Source organism: Columba livia, chromosome 3, assembly GCF_036013475.1.
Source record: "Columba livia isolate bColLiv1 breed racing homer chromosome 3, bColLiv1.pat.W.v2, whole genome shotgun sequence".
NCBI lineage: Eukaryota > Metazoa > Chordata > Aves > Columbiformes > Columbidae > Columba > Columba livia.
In genome coordinates this window covers 120,530,499-120,557,170 of record NC_088604.1, presented here as the reverse complement: position 1 = coordinate 120,557,170, position 26,672 = coordinate 120,530,499, and the positions used below count along the sequence as shown (strand labels likewise).

Sequence of the window (26,672 nt, the reverse complement as noted above, 5' to 3'; positions counted from 1 at the left end):
ATGGTACAAGAAAAAACCAAACTGGGACCAAGCTGCATTTCCAAAGTTGATAGCCATTAGGATTCCAATTTAAATGATTTTTGGATGAATGGCTCCTGAAGACGTCGCCAGCTTGACCAGTCAGAGCTGCTGGAAACGCGGCTGCTCTCTAGGCTATCTCGATCACAGTGCGACAGGCAACGCGACCAACAAAGCAAGTGATGGGCAAGGCCTTGGTTCTGTCTTTGTTTGGGGGTAAATAGCTGTGTGGTTTGTGTGACTGTGGTGGTTTTCAGTTCCTTTAACAAAAATCCACTCTACCTAATAACGAAAGTCTGAAAAAGACCCTGTTGAATTGACATATGACTCCTTTCCCTTGTCTTCAAGATCCAGTATCCTAACTGGGATGATGGAGATGAAATGCATGGTGTCATCTTTCTAATTCCTGCATGTTTTGGTTTTGTTGTGTCACTAGGGGAATGGGGAAAGCGGGAAAGGAGCTTTTACAGAAACAAATAAATGATACAAAGTTTTGTAAATGCTCCTGGGCAATGTTGATGTATTTTTCTGCTGACTGATAGTGAATATCTTTTATAGACTTTTAATACCCCGGTAATGCCCTAAATGTATTTAAGGTGGCTGATGTGTATAACTTCCACTGTTCCTCTAGGTTTGCAGAAAGTGTGATTGTTACTGTTCCAAACATTTGAGTACTTAGCAACAGAATCGAATGCTCTAATTTTAGGAATAACAATATATAAAAGAATACGAATTGACCAGCAGAGCAAAGCACAGTAAAATTCACACTGATGTTTAGCTGCTCTTATTTTCCCATCTCTCCATCTGTAAAATGGGTACTAATCCATTCATACCTTCTAATTCCCTTGGCCTTCTGTGTCTCCAAGTGTGAGAAAGATCTTACTGGCCTGCGTCATTCTCCAGGCAAAGTTTATACACAGCCACGTTGTGCAGGGACACAGATTAACTGCAGGATACCTCCGTGCCGTGAGGCTTCTCGCTGAACGTGTTTTCCACTGTTCCCAGGTGGCAGAAACTGCAGAAACCAACGAAATGGTCAACGGAGCTGCAGAACAAAGGACAAGTTCCAAAGAGTCGAGTCCAGTTCCTTCCCCAACGGCAGACCGCAAAGCCAAGACCGCCGTTCAGGCCCAGACTGCTGCCACCCTGCCAGCCAAAACACAGGAGATTCCTTTGGCTCAGATGGAGGGCTTCCTGCATCGCAAACACGAGTGGGAGACACACAGCAAGAAAGCCTCCAGCAGGTAAAGCACTCGGTGCTTGATGCAGACAGTGGCATCCAGACTCACCAAATGTAGGACAGTAAATGTTATCCCTGCTACTGTTGTCTTCTCACAGCTCCTAAAGACCTGTCGAGCTTATGCTCCTGCTGTTGTGGGAGCTGCACACTCATGGTTGAACAGCGTAGTTGATGAAGTTGCAATCCAGAGATACACGGTAGAAAATGAGATGTTAGCCATATTTGGAAGGTGGAAAACTGAGGCATAAAGATACCCTGACTTCATGATGAATTTGTGGCAGTAGCGGGATTTGATTCTAGATCTCTTCAGTTGTACATTACTGCAAGAAAAGAAAAACATGTAGGTGTGAGAATAGAAGCGTCCATATTCTTCTGACATTTTCTGTTGGCACGTTAGCACTTCCCACCTACTCTGTAATCTGTTCAGGAGAGGAAAGCAGGCAGAGGTGGTCTGTGTGCCTTAGCTGATTCCTGAGGACGTGATCCTGCGGTTCTCAAACAGGCAGAATTCCTGAGATTCCTGTCTGCCCTGGGAAAGCAGACTGGGGTCCTCCATGACCTGGGACAGCTCTTGGCTGAGAAGGAAGATGTTGACTAGCGAGGGGTGAGCTGCCCCAGCAGCTGAGGGATTTGGTAGGAGCCAAAGTAGCCAGCACAGCTGAGTGCAGATCACATACGAGCACAGAACTACCGTGATTTTTGTTCAGCTAGAGTTGTTCATGCTGCAGAACTACTTTAAAACAGTGACAGCCACCGATACTAATATCTGGGGGCTCTTATTTCTAGTAATCATTGATTTTTATACCTATTTTAGAGATGAGGCGGATGATGCCACTAAGAGTATTTGTAACAATCAAGGATTTCACATGCAATCCATTTGTTAGCTTGCAGCGCAATGAGAATTCCTCCTACAATAAAGCGTAGTCATTAAAAGGGCAATGATTTTCTCTCCCAAGTGTGCAGGGTGCCTGGTGTGACACTCAGGCCTCCCACCGTTAGGATATGCTCTGGAAATCTCTGTAGCTCCAAGTCAGGGGTGTTGTCCTGAAGCCGTGCCCTTAGGACAGAATCTGCTGCCTGCATGTTACGGGTCTGAACTAGTCTCCGTTATCTCATAGAAATAACTGTGTTTGGTTTCTCCAGTTCTGCAAGTAAGAGCATGACATTTACAGATATATTTGTTGTTCTCTGTGTCTTGAAGATCATGGCATAACGTGTACTGTGTCATAAACAACCAAGAGATGGGCTTCTACAAGGATTCGAAAGCTGCTGCTTCTGGCATCCCCTACCACAACGAGATTCCTGTCAGCTTGAAGGACGCAGTCTGTGAAATAGCGGTCGATTATAAAAAGAAGAAGCATGTGTTCAAGCTAAGGTAAACCTGGTGAAGCATCGTGCCGTTAGTATAAGTTGTGGTGGGGCTGTTCACTGTGCAAATTCACGGCAGGATTCAGCCTAAGAACTGATCATAATTATTAACAGCAGTATCTTCCTTTCTGAACAAGCTCTTCCCAACACTGAAACATGATGCATTTATCAAAGGTAGCGAATGCAAACAGTATGAAATTATCTGTGCGCTTTATTTCCATCTGGGACAAGACTAGATGTGTGTGCCTAAAGTTAGGAGCCTGTGTTCAGAAATGCTGAGCTTTTCAGCGGCTCCTTCTGGAATTAATTGGAAAGAGCTGAATGTTCATGGTTCTGCACTTTCCAGAATCAAGCCTCTTGTTTATTTTTTTCGGTATTGATTTAGGAGACTAGTGAAGACACCTGTCACATTTTCAGGTCTAGAACATGTAGTTACAGACCATTTCATTTTGAAGCCTGTGAAGTACTTGTTCACAGGTTAAAAAAAATAAAATCAGGTTTTTCCTTCTGAAATCGTGTGAAAAGAGGCAGCTACTCATAAACAGTACACTGTCTAGTACCTTGAGACACCCACTGTAGCTGTGACAGCAGAGCAGCTGCAGTATGTTGCCAGGTTTCTACAAAAGCCATGAAAACTGGGTGTTGCCTGCGACTTTTGCCTTTCTAAAGTATTGTGTAAACTTTTATAGTGTCTCTTGCAAAAGAGAAACGATCTGCTTGGGAGAGCGAGTAACTGAGAGAGCCATCAGCGGCGGCTGGAGCCGCCGAGCTGTGCAGCGCGTCCCGACGTGCTGGAACGTGTCCTGTCGCAAGCACGTCTGGAGACCAGAATATAGCGTGTGTGCGGCTGCCGCTGCGTGACGGTGCGAGACACCGAAACACAAGTTGTTGGGCTGGATTTGTGCACGTGTAGACGCGGTGCCTGTCCCGTGTGTCTCGGTGTGATGATGCTGTAGCTAAGCCAGCAGGAGGTGATGCGGTGTGACCACTGAGCTAAACTGGTGATGGTTGTTTTTCTTTACAGATTGACTGATGGCAACGAATACCTCTTCCAAGCCAAAGATGACGTAAGTTTGTTTTTGTCATTGTTTATTGCTCATGTGATATCTGTGATGTACAGCAGGAAAAGAATAGCAGCTAAGAGCTCAGGGATGCATGTTAGTGCCTGGTCTGCAGTCTGGTGCACACGTGTGTGTAACACGTAGATCCAGCAGCTCCCCCTGGCAGCACCAGGGCGGGGGCCTCTTCAGATACACCTTGTAGTAGACACCTTCGGCAGGCATGTCACCAGAGAGGAGCGCCAGGTGAGGAGTTAGGACCGTGTTTCCTTTCATTCCCCACTTCTGTCCGTCCCCCTTCCGCGACACTGAGCGAATTAAGAGGGCGTGTGGCACGCGGGTTGTAATCGCTCTCTGCCTTTGGGGCTTCTTGAAGGAGGAGATGAACACGTGGATCCAGGCCATCACATCAGCCATCTCTTCCGATAAAATCGACGTGTCCCCGACCACGCAGAGCACTCCAGCCTCCAGCCGTGCCCAGACCCTGCCCGCCAGCGTCACAATAACCAGCGAGTCCAGCCCTGGCAAGCGGGAGAAAGACAAAGAGAAAGACAAAGAGAAAAGATTCAGCCTTTTTGGGAAAAAGAAGTGAACTCCATCTCCGCGCACTGCACTTCTCTGACCGTTCCAGTGGAATTCCAGCATGCGAGCTCAGAACCAATACGTTACTCTCTGTGCCTCATGTTCCTCAATGTGATTGACATTTTTTTATTTATAGAGCGTTTTAAAATAAAAAGCCAACAAAAAAAAAAGAATCTAAAGTTACAAGTGTATGAGGTGCATTGGGCAGCTTCTGTAGGAGAGGGAGGACCAGGTTTGGGGGTTTGTTTTTGTTTTGTTTTGTTTTTTTAAATGAAGTTAATGTAGATTAGATCTTAATATTTAAACTGTTCCTCAATTTTGTGAGGCTGTCTTGGAAAATAACCCACTCCTAGTGCTATTGGTATGCAAGGCAGCGGTGCTTTCCAATCTACTGTGCACATCAAAAACAATGTACAAATTTTCAGCACACATCCACTTCCATTTAAGGTTGTTATGCTGAGTCTTGACTAGTAGAGCCTCCCATTGCGATTCTAACGTATTAAAACGATAGCGTATGATCTTTGCTGTAACAGAGTGCGTTATGCATTGACTGACAGACGAACCGTTCATATCCTGGCATTGGTGATTAACACAACCTGAAGCTTTTGTGCGTCGAGTACGACAGATGAGGATGTTGGTGTACAAGAGGGATTAGCAGGCTGATACAGTTTTAAATAATCTGTAATTTCAAATTCTTTTTTTTTTTTTTTTCCGAAATACATTATATTGTATGTTTCAGATAATTCTAGTACAAAGTATAATAAGACTAGATGTATAATAAACCCTTTAAAATCATCGATAAGTGTAAAAGTGGAACTGAAGCATTTACTGGAAAAGTAATGTTACTCAAATGGTTACTTGCTTGTCAGCTGCAGCACTGTGTGTTATAATTTTGCTACATTACCTTGCTATTTGATACATAGTGTGCATTTCTCTGTCACTGTAACTATTGTAATGAAAACTTTTCATCTTACTGCACAATCAAAAATTACATTTAATAGGAATGAACTTTCAATGACTGGGCCTGTAGTCAAGAGTAGTACTGGAACTGGCTTTCAGTTGTATCGAACTGTACCTCTAGACTTTTACCCTATCTGTTAAATATATGCTATGTCATTAAATGCTTTTAAAACTAAATATGCTGGTTAAGTTTCTTATTTTGTTTCTGACGATGTTAAATCATAATTTTGAAAGAGGATCAAAAATAAAGTTATTTTAAAACGCCATCTCTCCTGTGCGCTGACAGAATGCCTTCAAATGTGATTCCATTCTTTGTCTGAAAGTTCATACTGACATAGTTGTTGTCTCTCTTGCCACTTCTCTTTCCTTTTCGCTTCCCACCTGCCCTCCCTTTCTCCCGGTCCCTCCTAATTAAGTGCCAAAGAATAACGAGGGAAGGATTTAAATCAATGTTTTGTAAAATATTTTGGCATGGCTGGTTTTTTGTGTGAACTAAGCCTAGCAGAATCGATGGAAGGAGGCAGGAGCGTGGGCTGGGTCACCTGAGCGTCCTGCCCGATGGAGGGAAATACCCAGCTGCTGGTTTGCAGGGAAATAGCCTTGTCATCTCAGTTGTGCGGCCTCCCGCCAGCCTTTTGCGCAAGTGCTGAAGTCCTCAGTAAATCAGGCAATAGTGGAACTTGGTAGTTCACTGAGCACTAGTCCTGCCAGCTTCAATTTCGCCCGGGTTCACCGTACCTCTCTTAAGGCAGAATTTTCTTTAAGTCAGATGCCTTCTGGAGAAGCAGCTGAAAGGAATAACTCCCAGAAGCCACATTAAAAGTTTTAAAATCAATTAAATGTAAGGAACTTGTTTTTTTAAACTTTTTTTTGTGAATATTGACATACTCTCATATCATTTTAGATTGAAAGGAGATAAACTGCAAACTAATGTGTTTCCAAGCCAGTTTCCTGCACATGTGCCCAATACAGTGTGTTAATGCCTTTCATGGAGTATGCTGTGTTGTCTGGGTTTCTCTTGTTTCTGAAGTTTTAAGCTATTAAACATTTGAATATTCATGCACATGAGTTTTTACTCCTGTCGTATTACATTGGTCCAGTCTAATTATTAGTAAAATGTAGGATAATGCCACCAGTCTTGTAAATGTAAAATTTAACACAGTATGAAAAGCTGAGGTTTGACTTTATTAGAAGAGAGTATGAACTCGTTGATTAAAGTATGTGAAAATGTTGATGCCTTACCGTTTATGTCACTTAGTTAAGCTATTACGATTAATAATTCAGCTGATTGATCTTGACTACCTGTTAATTGTGTGGTGTGGTGGTTGAACATGCCTTCAGAATTGTTTGTTCTTGTTTTGTCTTGCAAGTTGTTTCTGAAAACTGCTTGAATAAAAATCCTTTCTGCTTAGGAAGGCGAGGAGCAGGAGGGAGGTGTAGTTAAGCCCGGCCCATTTTCCCCTGTGGAGCGTCAGGTGCGGTTTCGGTGCAGACAGAGCTGGTGAGGCAGGAGGAGCCACCTCGACAGCAGGTCAGAGAAGTCGGGTTGGTGGAGAGGAACGGGGAATCGCTCTTGTGTTACGTGAAGGGGAACAGCAGAGGAGGAGGAAGGACTAAGTATGGGTGGTGGAAACAGGACTGGAATTGGAGCGGGTTCATTAGTGAATTCAGCACTGAACATGGTCAGACCCCGTGGTAGAAGAAACATATTCCTTGTGGTTACCTGGCTGGAGAACAAGGATGTGCAGTACAGTTCAACACTGCGCCGCGGTTTGCTGTGTTTAGAGGTTTTGTAAGATAACCCCTATTTGTGTTTCCTCTGGAGATACATCGCAGAAGTAATATAGAGGTTGAACCTTAAGATTTTCAAAGAAAATGAAAGCTGCGTTGCTATCATTGTGGAAAGAGCAATCGTCCTCTGGTCAGGTCAGTCTGCGCTCCTTCTCTCCTCTTGGGGGGAGCGTTCCAGGCTTGGAGAGCTGCGCCCAAGGGGTCTGTCCACATCCTGACCAGTTTAGTACAATGAGGGGAAAAAACCAAAACTCATTAGCCATAGGAATTAAGCATGTGTTGGGTGGGAGGGCTTTCTTTTAGATTGATGCAAATAATGTCAATCCATCTGTTCTACATAGAGAGTTACGTTATTTCGAAGGGCTGTACTCTGTGAGGAAGAGGAAGGGTGAAGTAGAAGCGTATGATTAACCTCCGTTCCTGTGAAGTACTGATTGAGCCAGCTTTGCACCTCACCGTGTTCTCTTTTATATGCTTGAGTTCACAGAGAATGGACTTGCAGTGCGGGGGGCTTTGAGAAACGTGCTTTTGTAATCAATAACTTGCAGGTATGATGCAGTTTTGCTTTTTTTGTGGATATTTGGGGTTTTTCTGCCTTGGCTAATCACAGGTGGTTGAATAAATGTTGAAACTGAAATCCCAGTGAGTTGGAGCAAACACTAGTCCTTTTCCTTAAAACAAATAAATTAGAAAATTGGGCTGTGGTAGATGGCTGACTTAACATTAAGAATGAAATTACTGGAAAAAGCAGAATTCAGCTCTCTGACACCTCAGCCTGTGGAGCGACCAACAGGGGCCGCGTCCTGACACCAGGAGGAATCACAGAGGTGGCAGAAGGATTCACCCGCCTTTCTGTGTCGAGCAGGTATGAAATTCAGGTAAGAAGTCACTTGTGTCCTCAGTGCATCAGGATTTTAGTTGGCCCTGCGGCTACAGGCCTAGTTGAGGGGTCAGCATTCAGCGCTTGAGGCTCTAATTACTTTATTTCTTACTGCTAAATGTAATTTGTCACCTGTTGTCGAGCATTTTTGCCTAGCCTTGTGACAGCAATTCAGTGTTTCAAAGGATTTTAAACGAGTTTACAGTGCAGAGAGGTAAGGCATAAAATGTACCCACGATGCCATACGTGGGGTGGATAGTGAGAAGAATTAGATTACAGCATATCGCAATTAAATGCGAAAAGCATAAGAGTTAGGGGTTTTGCTCGTGGCTGAGCTGGGGGCCCGGCGGGGCTGAGCCGTGTCACAGCGTGTGCTGGAGGCAGATCCAGAGGAGATCGCGGCCGCCCACGTGCTCACATCTGCAGTCTGTCATAATGCAGCACCGCGCAGCCCGCCGAGACACCCACAGCGGGGCGGGAGACGCTGAAGGGGCCGTTTTGCACTGAAATACCCGTTTATTCTGTAGAGTATGAAATAAAGGACGTTGTGCTTACGTGTGTATTTGATAACGAATCCTCCCTTGCTTCTGAAGCTCAGCCTGGTGGTTGTGAACATCAAATCTACAGCGCACTTTTGTTAGACGTGTCCTATGTCTGAAGTATTGCTTTGTATATTAATGAATTTCACTGAACTGTTAGGTGAGATGCTGTGGTGGTTCTTTATATTATAATGGTAGAAATTATCTGGGCTTCACGTGAATTTTGTCGCTAGTTTCTTATTAATCCTGCTCTTCTTTTACTCCCACACCTAGCTGAGAAAATGTTTCCTGTGTTCAGGGAGTACCAGCGTTCTCCATCAGAGGTCACCCCGTGCTGAGCGATGCTGAGCGATGCTGAGCGATGCTGAGCGATGCTGAGCGATGCTGAGCTCCAGCAGACCTGCGCAGTCCGGTGGGATTCGTGCACTCCGGAGAGCTGAAAGCTTGGATCCGAGTTGTCTTAACTTGGAAAAGTCAGATTTTAAGAGCTATGTAAACTTGCAGCAAGATTTAGACACGTCCCAGGTGAATCGTTATAGGAAAGAAGCTGAGTCCAGTACGGACTTTTCTCTCCAAGCTGGGATTTGAAGGAGTATGGTATGTGTGATCGTTCAGAAATGGGCTTGCTTTGTGTTTGAGGATGGAAAAGACTCCATTTTTTCTTTTCTGGTATTTTGCTAATGCTATTTCTGGCCAGATCCCAGCGTTTCATTAATGCAAATCAGTGTCTCTGCCCACAAGGAATAAGAGCTTAGAGCCAATTCCCCTGATATTATTTTGTAGTTGAATTGTAAAAACACTGAGAGGCATCAGTCAGCATTGGATTAATGTAATGCCAGGCAACAAACAGAACGAGATCACAGCTCCTGCTGCTCATCTTCCCCCCCCGCCAAGTTCTTATAGATTTTTATATCATTTAAAAAAATTATTTACAGCTCAAATAAGAGCTATTTTGAAATACCAATTAACATGCTATCTCAGTCCATCTACTGTACATTCATCCATTAAAAATATGGGTTATAAAGGGTATTTTGTGTAGCAAAGATCTAGGGCATAACACAGATGTTCCTGGGAGGGAAAATCCCTGTGTTGGTTGGTAATCACAGCTCTTAGATGTGGATGGAGGGGGCAGGATCTGTCACAGAGGACTGGAGTTGGTTTGAGATGCGGTGCTTTGTGGCTGCTTTAACACAAGGAAACAAAACACTTAAAAAAACAGACACAAAACCCCCACAAACTCCTCAAAAACCCCGTCAGCAGTGGATCAGCCCGTGCTCATACAACATACTCTGTTTGTTTTTACGTTTAGAACAAAAGAAGTAAATATCATGTCATATATTATTATATATGTTCTGGGCTAACAATGCTACAATGAAGAGGAAGAATGGTGGTGCTACTGCAAAAATATATATATATTCTCATTATGTTATTAAATGTGTTTTTAAGTGTTGATTTTTACAAGAGTTACGTTCGATTGGAAACAGATTCGGACATTCAGTCAGATTTATACCCAGTGTCAACACCAGAAAGCAAACGTGAAAGCATCAGTGATGCTTCTGTTGTGCTGATGATGAACGGTAGGTCGCAGTATTGAGGAACAGTTTTAGGAACGTGACCGTTCCTAATAGGAAAGTAATAATGCCTTTTTAATTAGGGAAAAGCAACATCCACCAAAAAATAAAACCCACCAAAACCAAAAAAAACCCCTCACAATGACAGGTAATTCACAAAATCCATAAGAGTAAAGATTATAGGAAAATAAGTGCAATTGAACTTGTCATTCCATGTTTAGTTTTAAGGGGGGTTTTAAACATTTTTGCGGTGTCGGTTCATGACTTGTGCACTTCATTGCTACAGGAATGAGAATGATTTATAACAAATGACTTTTTATAAAACAGGGGATATATTTTTAGCAAAGCAATGTCTGTTGTTTAATTCCCCCACACTTTGACCATACTAAACATCACAAATTAAAAATAAAACCATATATGCCAAGGTTGTACTGAAGGAGTGTTACCAAGGGGAAATTAAATTAGACAAAAAGGTTTGTCCTGACGGATTTTAAACTGCAGAATACAAGTGGTGTTTTCTGTGTTGGGTTATCGTATGTTTTGAAGAGGGGTTTGTAGTGATGGTTTGCGTGCTTGGCTGTGTGTCTGGACAAAACACGGTGTGTGTTTTGGTCCGTGACATTTGCCACGTTAACTGCTGGGAAAAAAAGAAAGTCAAATGTATTTGTCAAAAGTACAAAAAGGCAAAAGTATTTTTGTTCTGTCTTCATTTTTCTAAATTACCGTGAGACTTGGACACAACTGTGAACGGGGAAAAGCGGAAAGGTGGTTTTCAACGTGTTTGTGCGTGACTTGTGTGGCGAGCGGTGACGCTGCAGGGAAGGGTGAGCTGGTACTGAACGTTTCACGCTCTTTTTTCAGGCTGGCGGCGGGGATACGTGAACGAGACAGCTGCAGCGTGGTTATTAAACCCGGCCGAGGTGACTGAACCCACGGTGCAGGTGAAGCTGGAGCTCGGTCGCCGCCTCAGGGCCGGGGCCACACTCGGGAGGGCGGGAAGAGCCGCGCGGGAACCGCCGTCTCCACGGCAACGCCGGGCGCGTGGCCGCAGGGCATTCTGGGAGCTGCAGCCGCCGCCCGCCAGAACTCGAGTCACCGTGAGGCGCCGCGGCCGCCGGCCCGACCCCGTCTCCTCAGGCTCCCCAGGCGGCGGGTCTGCCTTCGCTCGCCCGGCCATCCGCTCCGGTGCGCACCGGGAAGGGGCGGCTGTTGCCGGGTGGCGGGGGAGCCGCTGCTCCTCCCGGCATTGAGGGCGGGCGGTGCCTCCGCCCCTCGCCGTGAGGGGGAGCGGGGAGTGGCCGGCCTGAGGCGCCGCGGGCAGGTCCGCCCGCCCCGCGGGACGGGGTCCGGCTCTCCGGGGGCGGGGGGGGACGGTGCTCCCTGTGGAGGCGGCTGCTCGGGGTGCCATGCCGGGTTTTTCTCTCAGGTTTGCTTCCAGCGCAGTTCGCTGAGGGCGGGTTGTGTCGCCTTGTGTCCCGGCGCTGGGAGCGTGTGTGTGAGCCGGGATCAACACACTGCTCCTCAGTTTGGACACATAATGTGAGGCGTGTTGTGTGGGGAAAGGTAAAAGGGTTAGCCTTCTAGTCTGGCACTGTGCTCCGTGAATGGGCCTTTGGGTTTGCTCCTCTGATTTTAGCATTCTCTTGCGAGTTTCTGGAGGGTTGGGTTTGATTTCTTGCTGGGTGGTACTGTAAAGTGGTGGATGTCTTATTGCAAGCAGCATGCAGCAGCCACATTTGTCTGATAATGACAGTACAAATCTTGCTGTAGAAAAAGCAGATGAGAGGCAAGGAAACGTGTTCCTTGGCAATATTGTACCAAAGGATGACAGCAAATAAATTAAAAAAACAAACAAAACCCCAAACAAACAGCACCACAATTCCCCCCTACTTCATGGCAAATCTGAGTGGTTTGTGACTGAAAAATTGGGCCATAAAATTGTTTTAATTGCGTAGTAGCTATAGACTCTAAAAGGATGAAGTTTGGGGTTGCTGGAGGATAAGGAAAGCTGGGTTAATATTACCGTATTTATGCTGGTTGTTGTATATGAATCATCTCTTTCAATAGCATCTCGTATGAAGACTCAGAGCATCAGATCCTGTTGAAAAGCTTTAAAGGCTGTAGCGTGCTCAGAACTGCCACAGCAGGGATCCGAACAGTGTCTGACCCCCCCGTAGTCCCTTTGCATTTTAAATACGCATGCATTTTGCAATTGAAAACCACGGGGTTTGTTTTTTCTCTCTCTTTCAGTTTTAACCCAAAGATAGCTGTCTTGACGAGAAGAGCACCCGGGAAGCTTTCTGCAGGAAGCCAAGAAGGTGCAATACGGGAGATGCAGCAGGGAGCCTTTGGCAGGTGGCGGTGGTGACGCACGGAAGTTACTTTGCCTTCGGAAAGAAAAAAAAGCCCTCTGTGCTGCTTATGTAGGTGTATATTTGCGATCTCCCTTCTCCTCCAAGAAGTTGCCGGGGTGGGGAGGCAGCAGTTGCTCGCCCTGGGCAGCAGCAGCAGCAGATTATGGTGGCAGCGCAGCAGTGAGCACGGCGGCGGCGGCAGACCTGAGCCGCCAATGTGTTTGCCCTTTAAGCTCGTTCATCGTCGCTGGGAAGTGCCACCTGAAGCTCCGACAGGCATCACTAACGTTGTGAAGGGGCAAACCCCGCGGGGGGAAGGAGCCAAGGGAAGGGGGGGCTGGGTTCTGTGTGTGCTGGTGGGCAGAGGGGATTGGTTATCATGGCGGATCGGACAGCTCCCAGATGCCAGCTCCGGCTGGAGTGGGTTTACGGGTACCGGGGTCACCAGTGCCGCAACAACCTGTACTACACGGCAGGCAAAGAGGTGGTTTACTTCGTGGCTGGAGTCGGCGTGGTTTATAACACCAGAGAGCACAGCCAGAAATTCTTCCTCGGGCACAACGATGATATTATCAGGTAAGGGGGCTGACTTTTCTGGCAATGGGGTGGGGTGGGGTTTAAAGGGAAGGGAGGAGAATGTAGGGCTGGTGTATACCCCCTCCTTGTTGCTTACAGCTCAGCTCGCACCTCTTGTTGTGAAGCAGCTCAGATTTGTTAGCAGCAGTCTGGTTGAAAGCTGGCTTTTTAGATGCTGTTGATTATTATTATTCTTTTTGTAGCAAAGCTTCAAAATGTTGCAGTAATAAGTTTTTCTATTGCACTGCACCAAAAGCAAAGCATTTTATTTCAGTACAGAAAAGCACTGGGAAGATCTTAGTGCAACAGTGCTGCAAAATCGTGGATCCAGCACCTTAATCTTTCCTAGGCTGGGACCCTCGCTCACCGATGCTGATGTCTTACACAAGGCAGGTGTAGCTCTCCTTACACTCAGCAAATCCCAGCACAAAAGTGCCATAGATCTGACACATAGTTCAATCTAATCTCTTTTTTAATATCATCTGGAAAATTTCATTCAAAATCAAGTTTAGCTGTTTGTACTCCAGCTGAAAAATCCCAAGCGTGCTGGTGCAAGATGGCTCCAGAAGCACAGGTCTTGCTTCTAGTCTTACCAATTTTTTGTCTGTTTCTTTCAAGTACTGTTTAAGGAGTGGGCTTAAATGATGTTGTTGTCTTACTGAAATATTAATTTTACTGCACCTCACAAGATAACAAAATAAAAATGTGGTTACAGCGTTCAAGGTAGCCTTTTAAAAAATCTGTCCAAAATACAGAAATTTACATCAGTAAAATAGAAAATAAATGTTGTCTCTACTACTTTATGACTGAAATCTGAATGGAGAATATCCTTATAAAGGACGTTGCATGGTAACGCCACTCCTCTGAGCACAGCTAACTGCTGCCCTCCCTATTCACCTAATTCAGCATGAATGAAGCATTTTCTTGCTGATGTGAAACCAGAATAGTCCCAGGTGACTCATGGTGCAGTAGCACTGTGGAAACATCTGCTGAAGTCAGAGTTTTGACACTCGGTAGCAAAATCACATAATTGTCCTGTAATCATTCTGGAGCCTTGTTTACAGAAAACCGTCCACTTTTCCCAGCGAGAGCTTTTGGCTGCTGGGTAAGCTCGTGGCATTCCTCTCCTCCCCTGTACAATACAGTGGCGTTTCATGAAATACAGTGGATGTGCCTAAAGGTTCATTCTGATTTCAAAAGTGTTATCAGTTCCAAAAGACTGTTTAAATAGACACTTGGCTGTTCAGATCCTTCAGAAAAGAAAGAGTATTTTAGATGCATCTGCAGTATCATGAAATTGAAGATTGCCTCGGACAGAAATTTTGATCCTCTATGGAATATCAAGTATAATGCAGAGTCGTATATTTCTGAGCTTGTGTTTGAATTCTCATTAAGTACTAGAATTATAATATATAAAGACACAATGAAATATCTACAAATCCACTGGTTTTTGGTTAGGCAGTGATGCTTTGGTGTTCTCTCTCTCTCTCTTTTTTTTGTTTTTAAATATTCCATCAGCTGAGCAAAAGATGTCCTGATTATTATACTAGACAAAACCTCTCTCCCAAAACCAATTGTATGGTATAACCTTTGTGTCTTAAAAGGCACCTCATATGAGGAGACTGCTTTCGGCAGTGTCACATTCTAATATACAATGGGAATAGAAAGAATATGAGTATTTGTATGGTACTTGTACTTGGATGCTGGCTGTGCCTGTTCTGCTGTTTAAAGCAAACTAGCAACCACCTGTTCACATTAGCAGGTGCATTGAGGGAGTTGCTGTATGTCCAGCTAATGCTTTGGAAAGGTGAGTTTTGTTTCTGATATGCAACAAATCAAAATTCTGTAGGATGATTATAGTTTCAACAAGGAATGAAACATTTGGATCCAGAAAGCACGAGCAGGACTCAAATAACTGCTGATTTTAGCTTTTAGTGGCCAGGAAATGTTGCTGTCACACGGGGCTTAAGGAAGTAGAGAATCTCCAAAACACCGCTAGAACATTCTGCACCTAGTAACGGTTGCCTCCTTTGCTTTTGATGCACTTTGCAGTTGTTATTGGTGCAATATCCCACCACTGTAAGTACTTTTGAGTAGGTGGTTCCTTGTGTTGTTACTACTGATGTGGCTAATAAATGCAGGGATTTAAATTCTCACTCTTTAGGCTTCACAGTTACCATCCAGTTGGGATGAATGTACTTATCCCATTTTCCTGGTCGTGTTGGTATTTGCTTGCCTGAGACCAGCTTCTAAACAGCGATGCATACATTTGCAGTCCAACAGGTTGTAATTTCTAAAGACATTTGAAACATGATTTAAAAAAAGAAAACTTTCAAATTTGAGAAAATACTGCAAAATTGTTCGGACTGGAAGACCCAGAAGTGGGAAGATCGCCTGCTTCCCAGGGTTGCCATTAGCTCCTCCTGTGCTCAGAGGTTTCTGTGAATACTAATTTGGAAAAAATGATGAACCTATGATTCAGAGGGTTGAGAACCCGTGCATTAGCTTGCAGTGTTTATTAAGATCATGAAAGTGGGTATTTGTCCTTGGTGAAAAGGTCAGATGTTTAAAAGTGTGTGTTTGATGTGGTTTTGCAAGTTTTATAGTCATGCCTCTTGCTTTGTATCAAGATAATGCAGTTGGACGTAATTTAGTTTGGGCTAAAGTAGAACAGACTCTGTTGGATTAATGGAGAAAATAAGTCCTGTTTGTATGAGGAACTTAACATGCTGCACTCAGCTAACAGGGTGGATGTTCAGAGTATGAACACGTGAGTTCTGAAGTGGTGTGTTTTCAGTGCAAGGCCACCACAGGTTGCTGTGCTTCCAGGTTCTTCCTCCTCTTATCTTCATGATGAGCTGAGGCCCTGAGCTGCCACATTTCCCTGTGAAGTGAGCTCTGCCTTGTGGAGGGGTGGGACGGGATGACCTGCTAACCTGAATTATTCTGTGCTGCTTTTGTAACTTCCGGTCGTATTATACAGTTCTTGCATGTTATTTAATTGAGGAATAGTTAATACTAGTGATTAACAAGCACTGTTGCTGTAAAAGAGGATCAACATGTGGTTGAAATGAATAGCGTTGGTTCTGGTCTCTCAAGACTGCTGATGCATTTTGTTTGGAGACTAAAAAGCCATGTCATTTATGAAGTTGACTTCACAGTCGAAGGGGACAAAATACATCTTGTTCTTCTCCCTCCCTCCCTCTTTTTCAAAAACTGAAGGCTTTGATTGCCGAGTACAGCCCAGCAATGGAGGGATGGGGAAGGTCAGAATGCGCCTCCTTTCTCTGAGCTGTCAGCCCTGCGGTTTACCCAAAGGTCTGTGTCACAGGCCACAAAGCGATCATAAAATGTCTTGCATGGTAGCTCTAAGTTTGATCTTGAAATGTCATCTAGCTGAAGCATCATTACATTTTAGTGTAGAAGGTGTTGTGTGGACATATTACACATGTAACTTGTATTCATTGAATTCAGTCATTTGTGCTTTGCAGGATTAGGTTTCAGAAGCTGTAATATTGACACGTGGGGGTTGTTTTCCTTATTGAGTTATTGAAAAGTGGGCTTTTGCAGCAGCTCATCGTAATGGCTGTTAGTTAATGTATTAATGAGAATCTTGCAATTCATGCAGCGTCCCTGCCTTAAACAAAACATACAAGTGTAGGATTTATGTTTAGTATAACCACTTGCAACACTGGATCATTAGTTTTGACAGTAATTGAACACTTTCAAAGGAACAGAAGTTTTTCTTTTATATTGTGCATTACTCGTATAACAACAAGCAATTAGATTACTCCTTTTATTTTTTTCTCTGGAGTGTTGAATGGAGGCCCTTCTTTCCTATAATTTTTCTGGAATTTATGCATGTGAAAGCCAAAAAAGCTTGCCACAGAAAACAGCAAATATAAAAATATAACCAGTTGAGATACTTCTCATTATAATGTAAAATCCAATTTATTTTATTTATTTTTACGTAGTTCCTTGTAAACAGAGCTTCCTGACCTTGAGAAGTTTTTCCAATGGTGTAGGAATAAAGTTATGTCTTCCTGTTCTTTTATTCCCAAGAATTTCTGCAGTATTGAACAGTTTTCCTGAATATGTCAAAACTTATGGAGATAACACCTTTGACAGCATATTGAAGACTTCACCTGCACTTTTTATATACCGCAGTTTCCTGTGTGATCTGAAATGTTGTAGTCTTGTGCATTTACGAAAGCACATTTTTCATCCCAGTTGCATGGTGTCTCTGCAGTGTTTGCTGTCCCGGCGCAGTACCTGGAAAGCCAGCCCGTAACCTATGGGTACCAAAGCATGTCATTTATGTAAGGCTGCTTAAAATGTAATAGCAATGTCAGATTTATCAGAATATTGCTGTAAGTATGCTGGTGTGTGTGTTCCACTGTGCTGACAGATTGAGATTAAAAACGCGGATGTGCCAGCGGTGATGAGATTTCCTGTGCTGCGAGAGTGACTGGAGGCCTGCTCTGTTCTTTAGAGCGATCATTTCAGGAGACAGGATGCGTATTGGAACATGACTGCACGTTTTCCAGTTGTTCTGCAGCTGGGAAAAAAGAAATGTGATGCTTGAAGCAATGTCATATGTTGTTGACTGTAGTGAACGTGATTTTTGGAATAATTAAATTGTGGAGGTACGCAAATCAAGCTGCCAGAGTTAAAATACCTGAATTGTACTTTAATATTTTAAATTATTTATTATAATAAAATTTCTGTTTGTAGGATGATGCTTATTCAAAGGGATCTAAAATGTATGTTTAGTTGCCACCATTTGGACGGCAAGTGACAGCACTTGTTTGCTATAGAATGATGCTGAAGTTACTGTGGTTGTTTCTTCCTACAAGCGCATGGGTGACTGTCCTGTCTGTGGCTTGTGCTAAGCCGTGACTTTAGTCGCAGAAGGTGAATGCGCAGGGCTGCTGAAATGTGGTGACCTAAAAGATGACAAAGTAGCAATGAGGCCATCCCAGATTGTCAACAACAGAAATTCCAGACCTGCTTCTAATGCAAATGCTGTGCGAGTTCCTATGCAAAGCCATTAAAATTTGAAAGACCTTGGAACAGGTAGGGTGAAGCAGAGTCTGAGATCCAGCTACACTAACGGGCTTTGGGAGCTGTTTTGAGACAGTAAGTTGTTAAAGGAGTTTCATATGAAAGAAATTAATCCTACATAAAAATTCCTCTAATGAGCTTATTGCTTGTTTTGCTTTCAATTTCAAAAAAAGCAGGGGAAAATGCCATTTATTTAATGAAGTTCTGGTGGCCACTCTTTTTGCTTAGCATGATTGCTGGAAGAAACAGAAGGGGATTGTGTACTGAAGTTTCACAAGTATTTATTGTGGTGGAAGGGTTGCTTATCCAAAACCTTGCTCAAAGCGTTCCTTGATATTTTAAAGATTAAGTTTATTGGATGTTGGGTCAGGATATGAAAATTTTTGCTCTTTGAGACTTGAAAAGATTTTTGGTTGTTTAATGTTGTTAAATAGTGGTGTTACATTAATGTCACTATGCTTTTTTTATTATTTATATGCTTTGTCTTTAATGCATGGCACTTTCTCTGTTACAGTTCCCACGCTGCCTCATTTAATGAATTGTTTTCTATACCACATGTTATGCTATTCAGAATTTAATTAAAATGGGGGGCGGGACAGGACTTCTTTTTCGTATGGGACTCTTACCTATAGAATTTTGTATATAAATTACATCAGAGATCTCAATATAAACAAATATTTCAATTTAATTTCAAATGAAAATTTGGTATTTCATATTGTGGCGGGAAATTTTAACAAAGAATTTAGATCAAGAGAGCTAATTTCCCTTGTATTTAGTGGAGAGAGAAGAGCTTTCTCAGCTTAAGAAATGAGTCATGGTGTTGCCTGAGTAGGCTGATGTTCTTTGGGAGCAAATGGGGAGAAAAAAAAAGCAGCATGTATAGTGTATTTCGTGAGATGTGACCACTACCTAAGGGACACCGGGATAACTGGAAAATGGGCTAGGAGCACCGAAGAGGCTAGTTAACCTTGTGAAGTGGCTAGGCCGGTAATGAAGTGGCTATCAAGCAGTTTGTATCCATATCCTGTGCATCAACGTGTAAAACTTTACCTTGGGATATTGTTAAACTTGCGTAATAGCCAAGAAACAGAAACTGATAGCCTACTGTGTTCATAAAAAGTTGTGAGGAGTAAGGTGAAGAACAACCAAGTGATTTTAGACTGAGGCTTATGTGTCAGCCAGATTTAGTTTCTGCGTTTTGGTACCTCTGAATAGCACACCGATCCCATGACGTTTTCTGAATTGAACGATATTGACCTCTTGTTTTATTGTCTACTCTGTAGATGTAGGGAAGGATTCTAGAATAAGAAATCTTCAGAAGCACACGTGGCAAAAGCCTACAGTCTTCAACTCTTGCACCAAACTGGTTACGTCAGTGTATACTTTAACAATTTTTGTTGCAGTATAGATTAATGGAGAAATTATAAATAATAATGTGTGGTACAGAAAATGTATGGCTTGCATTGACAACAAATGCCAGGAACAGGATAGGTTTTTGGAGAGCTTGTCCATTGTACTTTTTAGCTAAAGTTTCCACTGAAGAGTTAGGTACGATACGTTTTTTTGTGATAGGTATCTAGTGCATGCAGTTTTGCTCTCAAAATTATTTCATGCAGAGAGGACATTTTGCTCAGGAAACCTATAAGAGAATAGGAGAGTGAGTAGGTATGTGAACTATATACAAGGACAAATGAAATCTTCTTTAGAAGCTTATATTTTTTAAAGCTCTGAAACTAATCAATATCTTACATCAGTAAAGGAGGGTCCTGTTGCTTTGTGTCCTGCACACAATTAAGTCCATTGCTATTTCACACTCCTGGCTGGTTGCCATCATATAGTTAAATCGGCAAGTCTGCTAAACCAAACTGATTGCAGTTGATTACCTTATCTTATTGAAACGGCATTCCCCAATCTTAAATCGGGTTTGTGCTCAAATATTCTGTTCACTTTTAGCCTCCAAGTATCGTATGAGCTATTAGCAAAACCCACTTTCTCTGTGTAAGGGGGGAGCACAATGCTTTTCTACAGAGGCATTAGTAAACAGAGTAGGTGGTATAAAAAGGAAGATCTGTTTTGTGCTCCAGATGAAGCTGACAGTTGTGGTATGAAGCCTGCTGTCTTTCCCACTGTGATGCAGAAGGCAAAAAACCCTATAGCGTCCATGATGCCATAAGCTAGAGAGAAAACATGATTAGTAAATGACAAGCAGTAAACCAGATTATAACTGCCTGAACGACAGGCTGCCAGGCAGTTACATAATGGCATGAAACTTCAGTCTCCAGCACAATACTGAGCTGAAAATACAGCAAAACAGGCTCCGATGAGACCTGCTGTCTGGGATTTCACAGAAAGCACAGCTACGGGTTCAGAATCTCTGCTTGCAAAGTTTGCTAAGAAATCAAGAGGAAAAGAGAAATAATAATAGGCAAGAGAATGAGCTGTAGTGCTTACATAAAAAGCCATAATTCCACGTTGGTTTATATAACTCCTGGTATTAGTCTCACCAAAAAGAAGTTGAAAAGGCATTCTTTGGATAACTAATCTCTCTGAAGTACGGCATTTCGTGGATTTTGGTAGAGTAATAACTTTACAACACCCACTCTTTCGTATTTGTGGCTGTGACTGGCTGCACATTGAATAAAATAGGTGAAATTAGTAACTGTTTGGATAATTAAGAACGTAAAGAGATACATGTGTTTTGAATAATAGGAAGGCCCTATATTATGAGGGTGCCCAGTGCAGCCAGTTCTGCTGAAGAGAAAATAAGCTGAGGTGGTTTGTGAATATCCTTTCAAAATGTGTGATCCATCATTCACCACAACACGCAGATTAGGGAACAGTTCCAGTGACACTCTGGTTCCTCAGCAATTTGATACTGAAAATGTTATCTACTGTTGCTTATGTAAAATATTAGTTTAATTACATGACATTACTGTTTATTTGAAACTTACTGTATTTACATTTTATAACAATTCATTGTTAAGCACCCATAAATCATTCTTGTCGGCATTGCCTAACTCAAGATAAGTTAATATCAAGTCAGATGGTGCACGTAGCCTGCGGGCTTTCAATGTTGTGGCAGGTGTTCACATAGGTTTTTTCTGTTATCTAGTTTAGGTGCTACTTGAGAAACTAAAGCCAAGAGCCCAAGTTAATTCAGTTGTCAAAGGCAAAGTGTGTCCAGGCAGGCAATTCAAACCTTTTCTAGGTTGGTTGCCTAAAATAGAGGTACTGAAAGATTTCCCTTCATACGTTTGTTTTCCAACTCTCTGGTTTGTATCCAGTGCAGAAGTTACCTGATTCAAGGAACATGCTCAGTTTCCAAGCTCCATCTTCATTCTTTGCTATTTCTCTTTCTGCAGAGCTACCACAGACATCATTTACTTTTCAGCTGTCGTGATGTCTCTGTGGGCACCACCTTATGTGCTGACATATGAATTGCTCTGTTAACACAGATGGATCGTTTAAAAAGTTTGGAAGTAAATTAATGTTCACTGCCTAAAATTTCTAGAAAATACTTGAATTTCCAGGGAGAAAACTAAGATTACATCTTTAAGTCTGAAATACTAACATGATGAATCTAAAAAACCTTTATACTTTTCAAAATCTTTGCAATTTACTAATGAAACTCTGCTGAAACTTTTAATACAAATTTCTGTGGTTCGGTGGACACTAGTTCTAACTTGCATGGTTTTGATATTGCTAATGAAGCTTTTCTCTTTTAAAATGTCAGCACGAGACATCATTCAAATGAGACCATCAGTGATGAACATAATAACCATTGCAAGAGATGCTGGGAGTCGTGGTGGGTGCGAAGACTCCTGTTGGAAGTGTCTATGCGTTCTGGAGCTCTTGGTGTGTTTGCTGGCAGGGGCAGCGCTGGCTCTGTCTGCGTGGGACCCTGGAGCACACGGCTTAGGCTGAGTTCAAAACAAGGGAAAAAGACTTGAAGCTGTAGAAATCGGCATAGTAGGTTTGGGGCAAGAAAAAGAGATTGACTTTCCAAAATCTGCTGAATACAGGAGTGTGACTAGTGATGTGAGGAAATCTTAGATCTACATAGAAGATGGGCGACAGCTATTTATTTCTGTGAATGCCTATCTTCAGAATACTTTCAATCTGATTAGATAGTATTTTTCTCTGAGAGCTGGCATCATGTGAGATGCAATATGATTTTTCTGCAAGAGCTGAGGGCAGCATCTGTTTATCTGAGCAAGGAATATTTTGGCACTTGTGTCTACATGAGTAGAATTTTACGATTCTCAGTTAGTTACTAGACCTGATGACGGATCATAGGCTAATTTAAATTAGGAATAACCACGATATTTTGTTTTTTCAACGGATTAAAACAAGTATGAATACACCGATGTTAAATTAGACAGTTATTTAGAATGCTTTGTTTCTTGCTGTATTAGACAGTTATTTGATGGGATTACTCTGGATGTGCTCTGTACACAGTGTATTGCATTTCACATTTTCCCTGTGGTATCTGTTATTTTTCACTTTGAATCTCTGGGACTCCCTGCTGCCTAGAGGTAAACGTTCTTTTACCTTGTCATTTAGTTTGGTATGAATTACTTTATACATGATGACAGTTTAGTGCACTGCATGAAGTTTTTTCTGCCTTCTTCCCCCCCACCAGATATAACTATTTGATCAGCTTAACCCCCTCAAAACTGAGCATTTTCTGCAGCTGTCACAGGTTACTACCAGTTGGGCTGTAGTTTCTGTGTACTGATCCACCTCAGTCTTTTCTCAGGATTGTGTTCTGGTTTTTAATATTTTTAAAAACACATTTAGACACACACAAACATATATATATATATATATATAGTGTGTGTGTATATATATATAATTACGTAGAATTAAATAATGCATACGTATATAAAACCTGATATATATACTTGGTTTTCCAACAAATTGTTGACTAAATGTTTGACACAAATTTTCAATATTAAAAAAGCCCCAAACCTCTATTCCATGTTACAGCACGTTGTGTGCTTTGGAATTGTGGATGACCGAGCTGACGACAGCCACAATCTATGCAGTTGTGAGTTATCTCTAGATAAACAGGAATATGGCTCTCTCAGTAAGGTGTGTGCTCACACAGCAACACATTTGGGAACAAGCCTCTCTTGAGCTTTCCAGAAAGTCCGTTTCACCATAATTTGAGATCATTAGCATTAGAACTCTGACAATGAAATCACCTGGATTGTGGCCAGCCCTGAATTACTCCTTTGGCTTCTCGACACTTTTTCTTGGGTGCTGGTGGTAGCGGTGATGAGGGTTGCTGTCCTTCGTTCTGTTTATGAGTGTCCCGGACTTAAAGCCGACATTGCTCAGCAGTTGAAACTAAAAAGAAATGTGAAATCTCTACAAATCTGAGAGTTTTTGAATTGTGACAGAATTTCAGGGAAACATGACTAGGATGAAAAACAATCTCTTGAATTGTGCCAGGAGGGGCTTTTTTGGCACTGGGGTATAAGCTTAAATAAAAGAAAGAAAAAGAAAAGTGGTAGTCACCAAAAAAAAAGTGATAGCCACAACCCTTATTTGTTCTTTGTGGCTTGCTCTACTGGCTGTACGCTAACACATCCAAATCTAGTTTACTGGTTATAGCATATGACCAATAAATCACAAACAGAAGAGCTTCACTACATTTCAGCATAAAGGCATAAGACATTCTGCCCAGAAGTTCGTGGGATGTCGAGCTCCCGTTTCTTCCTGGAAACAGATCCTGGCATTTCACATGTCCTTTCCAGTTACCTGTGTGCTGACCATTCCTGTGGGAACGTGGCCATACTCCGTATGTGTTCCTCTGCTCCCTTGAGGCAGTTCACTACAACCAGTTTCTCGTAGGATCCACCACCCCAAATGCAACTAAAACCAAAGTACCTTTGTCACTCTTCTGGCTCACTGATGTGGCGCTTTCCAGGCCGCGTGTTCATACAGTGTGCCAGTGTATTTAGCATATGTCTTTGTTCAGCTGTTTCAGAAAAGGGTAAAAACCCCCTGAGGTATTTAGTTCATAGAAAAAGTTGGCAGCATACGATAAGTTTTGAACATCATTTTGTTGTTAGACATTTAATCTTGGTTTTTCTTGATCAGAAACTTCGCTTATATTTTAAAGTGTACTTCTCTTGATTTCAGAGGAGTGTTTCTGGCCAGGCTGTGGGGAGATGGCTTCACCGTCGCCCATCAAAGCCCCGCAGCTGGAGGGCTGTGCCCCGAGCCTGCCTCAAGGGCTCTCTCCTCTGCACCAACTCACACACGTGGGACATCTCCCTGCTCTCTTATTTTCTCTTAACTCTGTTTGGCTTGCATCCTTTTTTTTTCCTGTTCTATTTTCACTCTTCTGTGTTAATCTAGTTATTTATGTTATAGTTCCAGTCAATACAAGATGATACTCCTTGGCTAAAACAATAATTTGTTATGAATCTGCATTGTTTCACCAAATCTGCAAGTTAGATGCTGACTTACACAGCTCAGAGTATTTATTTTTCTTAAATGAGGTTCGATGCAATAATTTCAGTCATTTTGCCAATTAGATAAAAAATATTATCTGATACTATGTAAAAGAACCTTACTTTTTCTTTTTAAGGTATATTCCAGTCACGTTAGGAAGCTTATTTCCAACATAAATTGCAAACATTTCTAGATATATCTATGACTTCATCATGAGCCAAAGTATATAATTTTACCATTTTATTATCCAAATAATGAATATGGAATGATGCTTTGGCTTTCAATTTTTTTTTTGTTTCTGAGATGATTACAGATCTTTTTTTGCTTATTCCAGCTGCCTCATAATACAAAAATAAAAGCAAATTTATGCAAAATACATTGCACAAATTAACATATGTTAAAATTCTAGTTGTTTCTCAAGTAGGCTGATATTTTTGCAAGAAAGAGAAGAATGTGGATAATGTGTCACACATCAGTCAGATCTGTTAATCTTTTGCTTTCAAAAATAGGAGTGTAGTGAGAAAATATTGATGGCTGTATTTTTGGCTGAGCTGTGAGTGTATTAGTACAGCAGACTTCAGTGTTCCTGGAGGTACGTTACACTAGCTGTTTAGGTACCACGAGCATGAGCCTCAGAAAGGGCAGACTTAGCCTGAGTTTTATTATTCCTTCTATGGCAAATCTGGGAATTCCTCCAATGCGCTGTTACTTAAAATACGGCTGCTTCCCATTTTGTGTATTTGCCTATACTGGGAGCGCAACACGAGATGTGAATCCCCAGATCAGCTCAGAAGCTGGTTTGTAACACAATTTTAAAAGCTGCACCCTGAGGATTCTGCATATATGGTGTACCCCATAGACCCTGCAGATGCAGCAAACTGAATTGGACAGATTTATTGCATTCTAATCTTAAATTATGTTTTAATATGCACTTAAAACATTATGATTGTGTAAACAATTATTGGGAAAACAGTGTTTTAATTTATTTCACTTTTAGTGTGGGGATTTTTGCTGTCATATATTTCTGTTCTGAAGCTAATGAAGAATGAAATCCATATCTAGTTCTAGTTTTGCGGCCAAAGCTTGGAGTGTACTAAGACAGAGGGCCTTTTCCTTTATGGAAGTTCACATTTCTGAATGTAGTGCCAAATAATACAGCTTCTAGAGAAGATGCACTGGACACCCTCCCCCTGTTCTTTGTGGTGTTCTGGTGAGGTACCTCTGTCCATGTGACACAAGAATGTACAGAATTTGAACTGTCATTAGGTGGACAGCTCGAGCCTTTGACTCTCTTGTCTCTCATTGCTGTTGCTTTTAGCACTCCTGCTCCTGCTCCTACATCTTGTCTGGTGCACACTACCCACGATATATACCATGGGCTTTCTTAGACACACACCAGGTATTAGCTTGCATGTGCATACTCTTTGTGTTGTATACATAGTATTATGCACATATATATAGTCTTAATATGCTTGCAAACAGTTATCACAAAGATTAAAGTAAGTCTGTGTATTCTTCCTAAATATAATTAAAATACCATGTTGATATTAACTCCTGATTTTGGAATTATAATCTCAAGAATAAGATTTGATATCATAGAAGTCTAAAGAAGTAATTTGATTTTCTAGTGCTGAGGAACTACAGTTTCTCATCTGAGAGCACTGCTTATGCCCACTTTAGCCTGAAAAAATACATTTTTAGCGCTTAGACAGTCCTTTGTGAGATTCCAAAATGCAAAAGCAAAGAAAGATTTGACTTTGGCTTGTGTAATTAGTATTAGCATTTACATTTGAAGCTGCTTCTTTCTTGTATGTGGTTGGACAGCGGGTTGATGGAATAATATAATTGTCTGTGTAATGGACTTCCTAACTCCTCAGGCACTCTGCTTTTGTCTGGACCATCACCCCAGGGTGAACCGATGTGCTGAGTAACTAACAAAGCCAGTTACTTTGTTCTTTTGGGTTGCTTTTTTGTGAGGAAAACATGAAACATACTTACGTAACATGGCATTAAATGACTTAGACAAAATATTTGATATCACAGGAAAATAGTATGGGTTAAAAAGCGAAAAAAGTGGAACGATTTAAATTTTTTCAAGTGACTATACAAAGTTGATTTTAATATTAAGCATCAAAGAATTATTCTAACCTAAAAATGATCAATGAACCAGGAAAGACATAAGAAATAAACCTTTTCCCGGTTATAA

At 42.0% G+C, this 26,672-nt stretch overlaps 2 protein-coding genes across 9 annotated transcripts in view; both read left to right on the top strand.

Moving 5' to 3' along the window:
• SPTBN1 (spectrin beta, non-erythrocytic 1) overlaps nucleotides 1-5,403 on the top strand; it is a 109,560-nt gene extending 104,157 nt beyond the window's left edge. For all 6 annotated transcript variants that reach the window (XM_065059928.1, XM_065059924.1, XM_065059925.1 and 3 more), the window contains 4 exons: nucleotides 1,024-1,262; nucleotides 2,460-2,633; nucleotides 3,651-3,693; nucleotides 4,061-5,403. In XM_065059928.1, the coding sequence (XP_064916000.1) occupies nucleotides 1,024-1,262; nucleotides 2,460-2,633; nucleotides 3,651-3,693; nucleotides 4,061-4,276 (672 nt within the window). In that variant the 3' untranslated portion in view covers nucleotides 4,277-5,403. The remainder of the gene's footprint in view (nucleotides 1-1,023; nucleotides 1,263-2,459; nucleotides 2,634-3,650; nucleotides 3,694-4,060) is intronic.
• Nucleotides 5,404-5,652: 249 nt separating this feature from the next.
• Nucleotides 5,653-26,672, top strand: part of EML6 (EMAP like 6) — a 91,464-nt gene continuing 70,444 nt past the window's right edge. Inside the window, exons 1-3 of one of the 3 annotated variants that reach the window (XM_065059953.1) lie at nucleotides 5,653-9,033; nucleotides 10,869-10,948; nucleotides 12,258-12,937. In XM_065059953.1, the coding sequence (XP_064916025.1) occupies nucleotides 12,741-12,937 (197 nt within the window). In that variant the 5' untranslated portion in view covers nucleotides 5,653-9,033; nucleotides 10,869-10,948; nucleotides 12,258-12,740. Of the gene's footprint in view, nucleotides 9,034-10,868; nucleotides 10,949-11,009; nucleotides 11,193-12,257; nucleotides 12,938-26,672 lie in introns of those variants that run through there. The other 2 variants (XM_065059955.1, XM_065059954.1) reach the window with 2 other exon arrangements.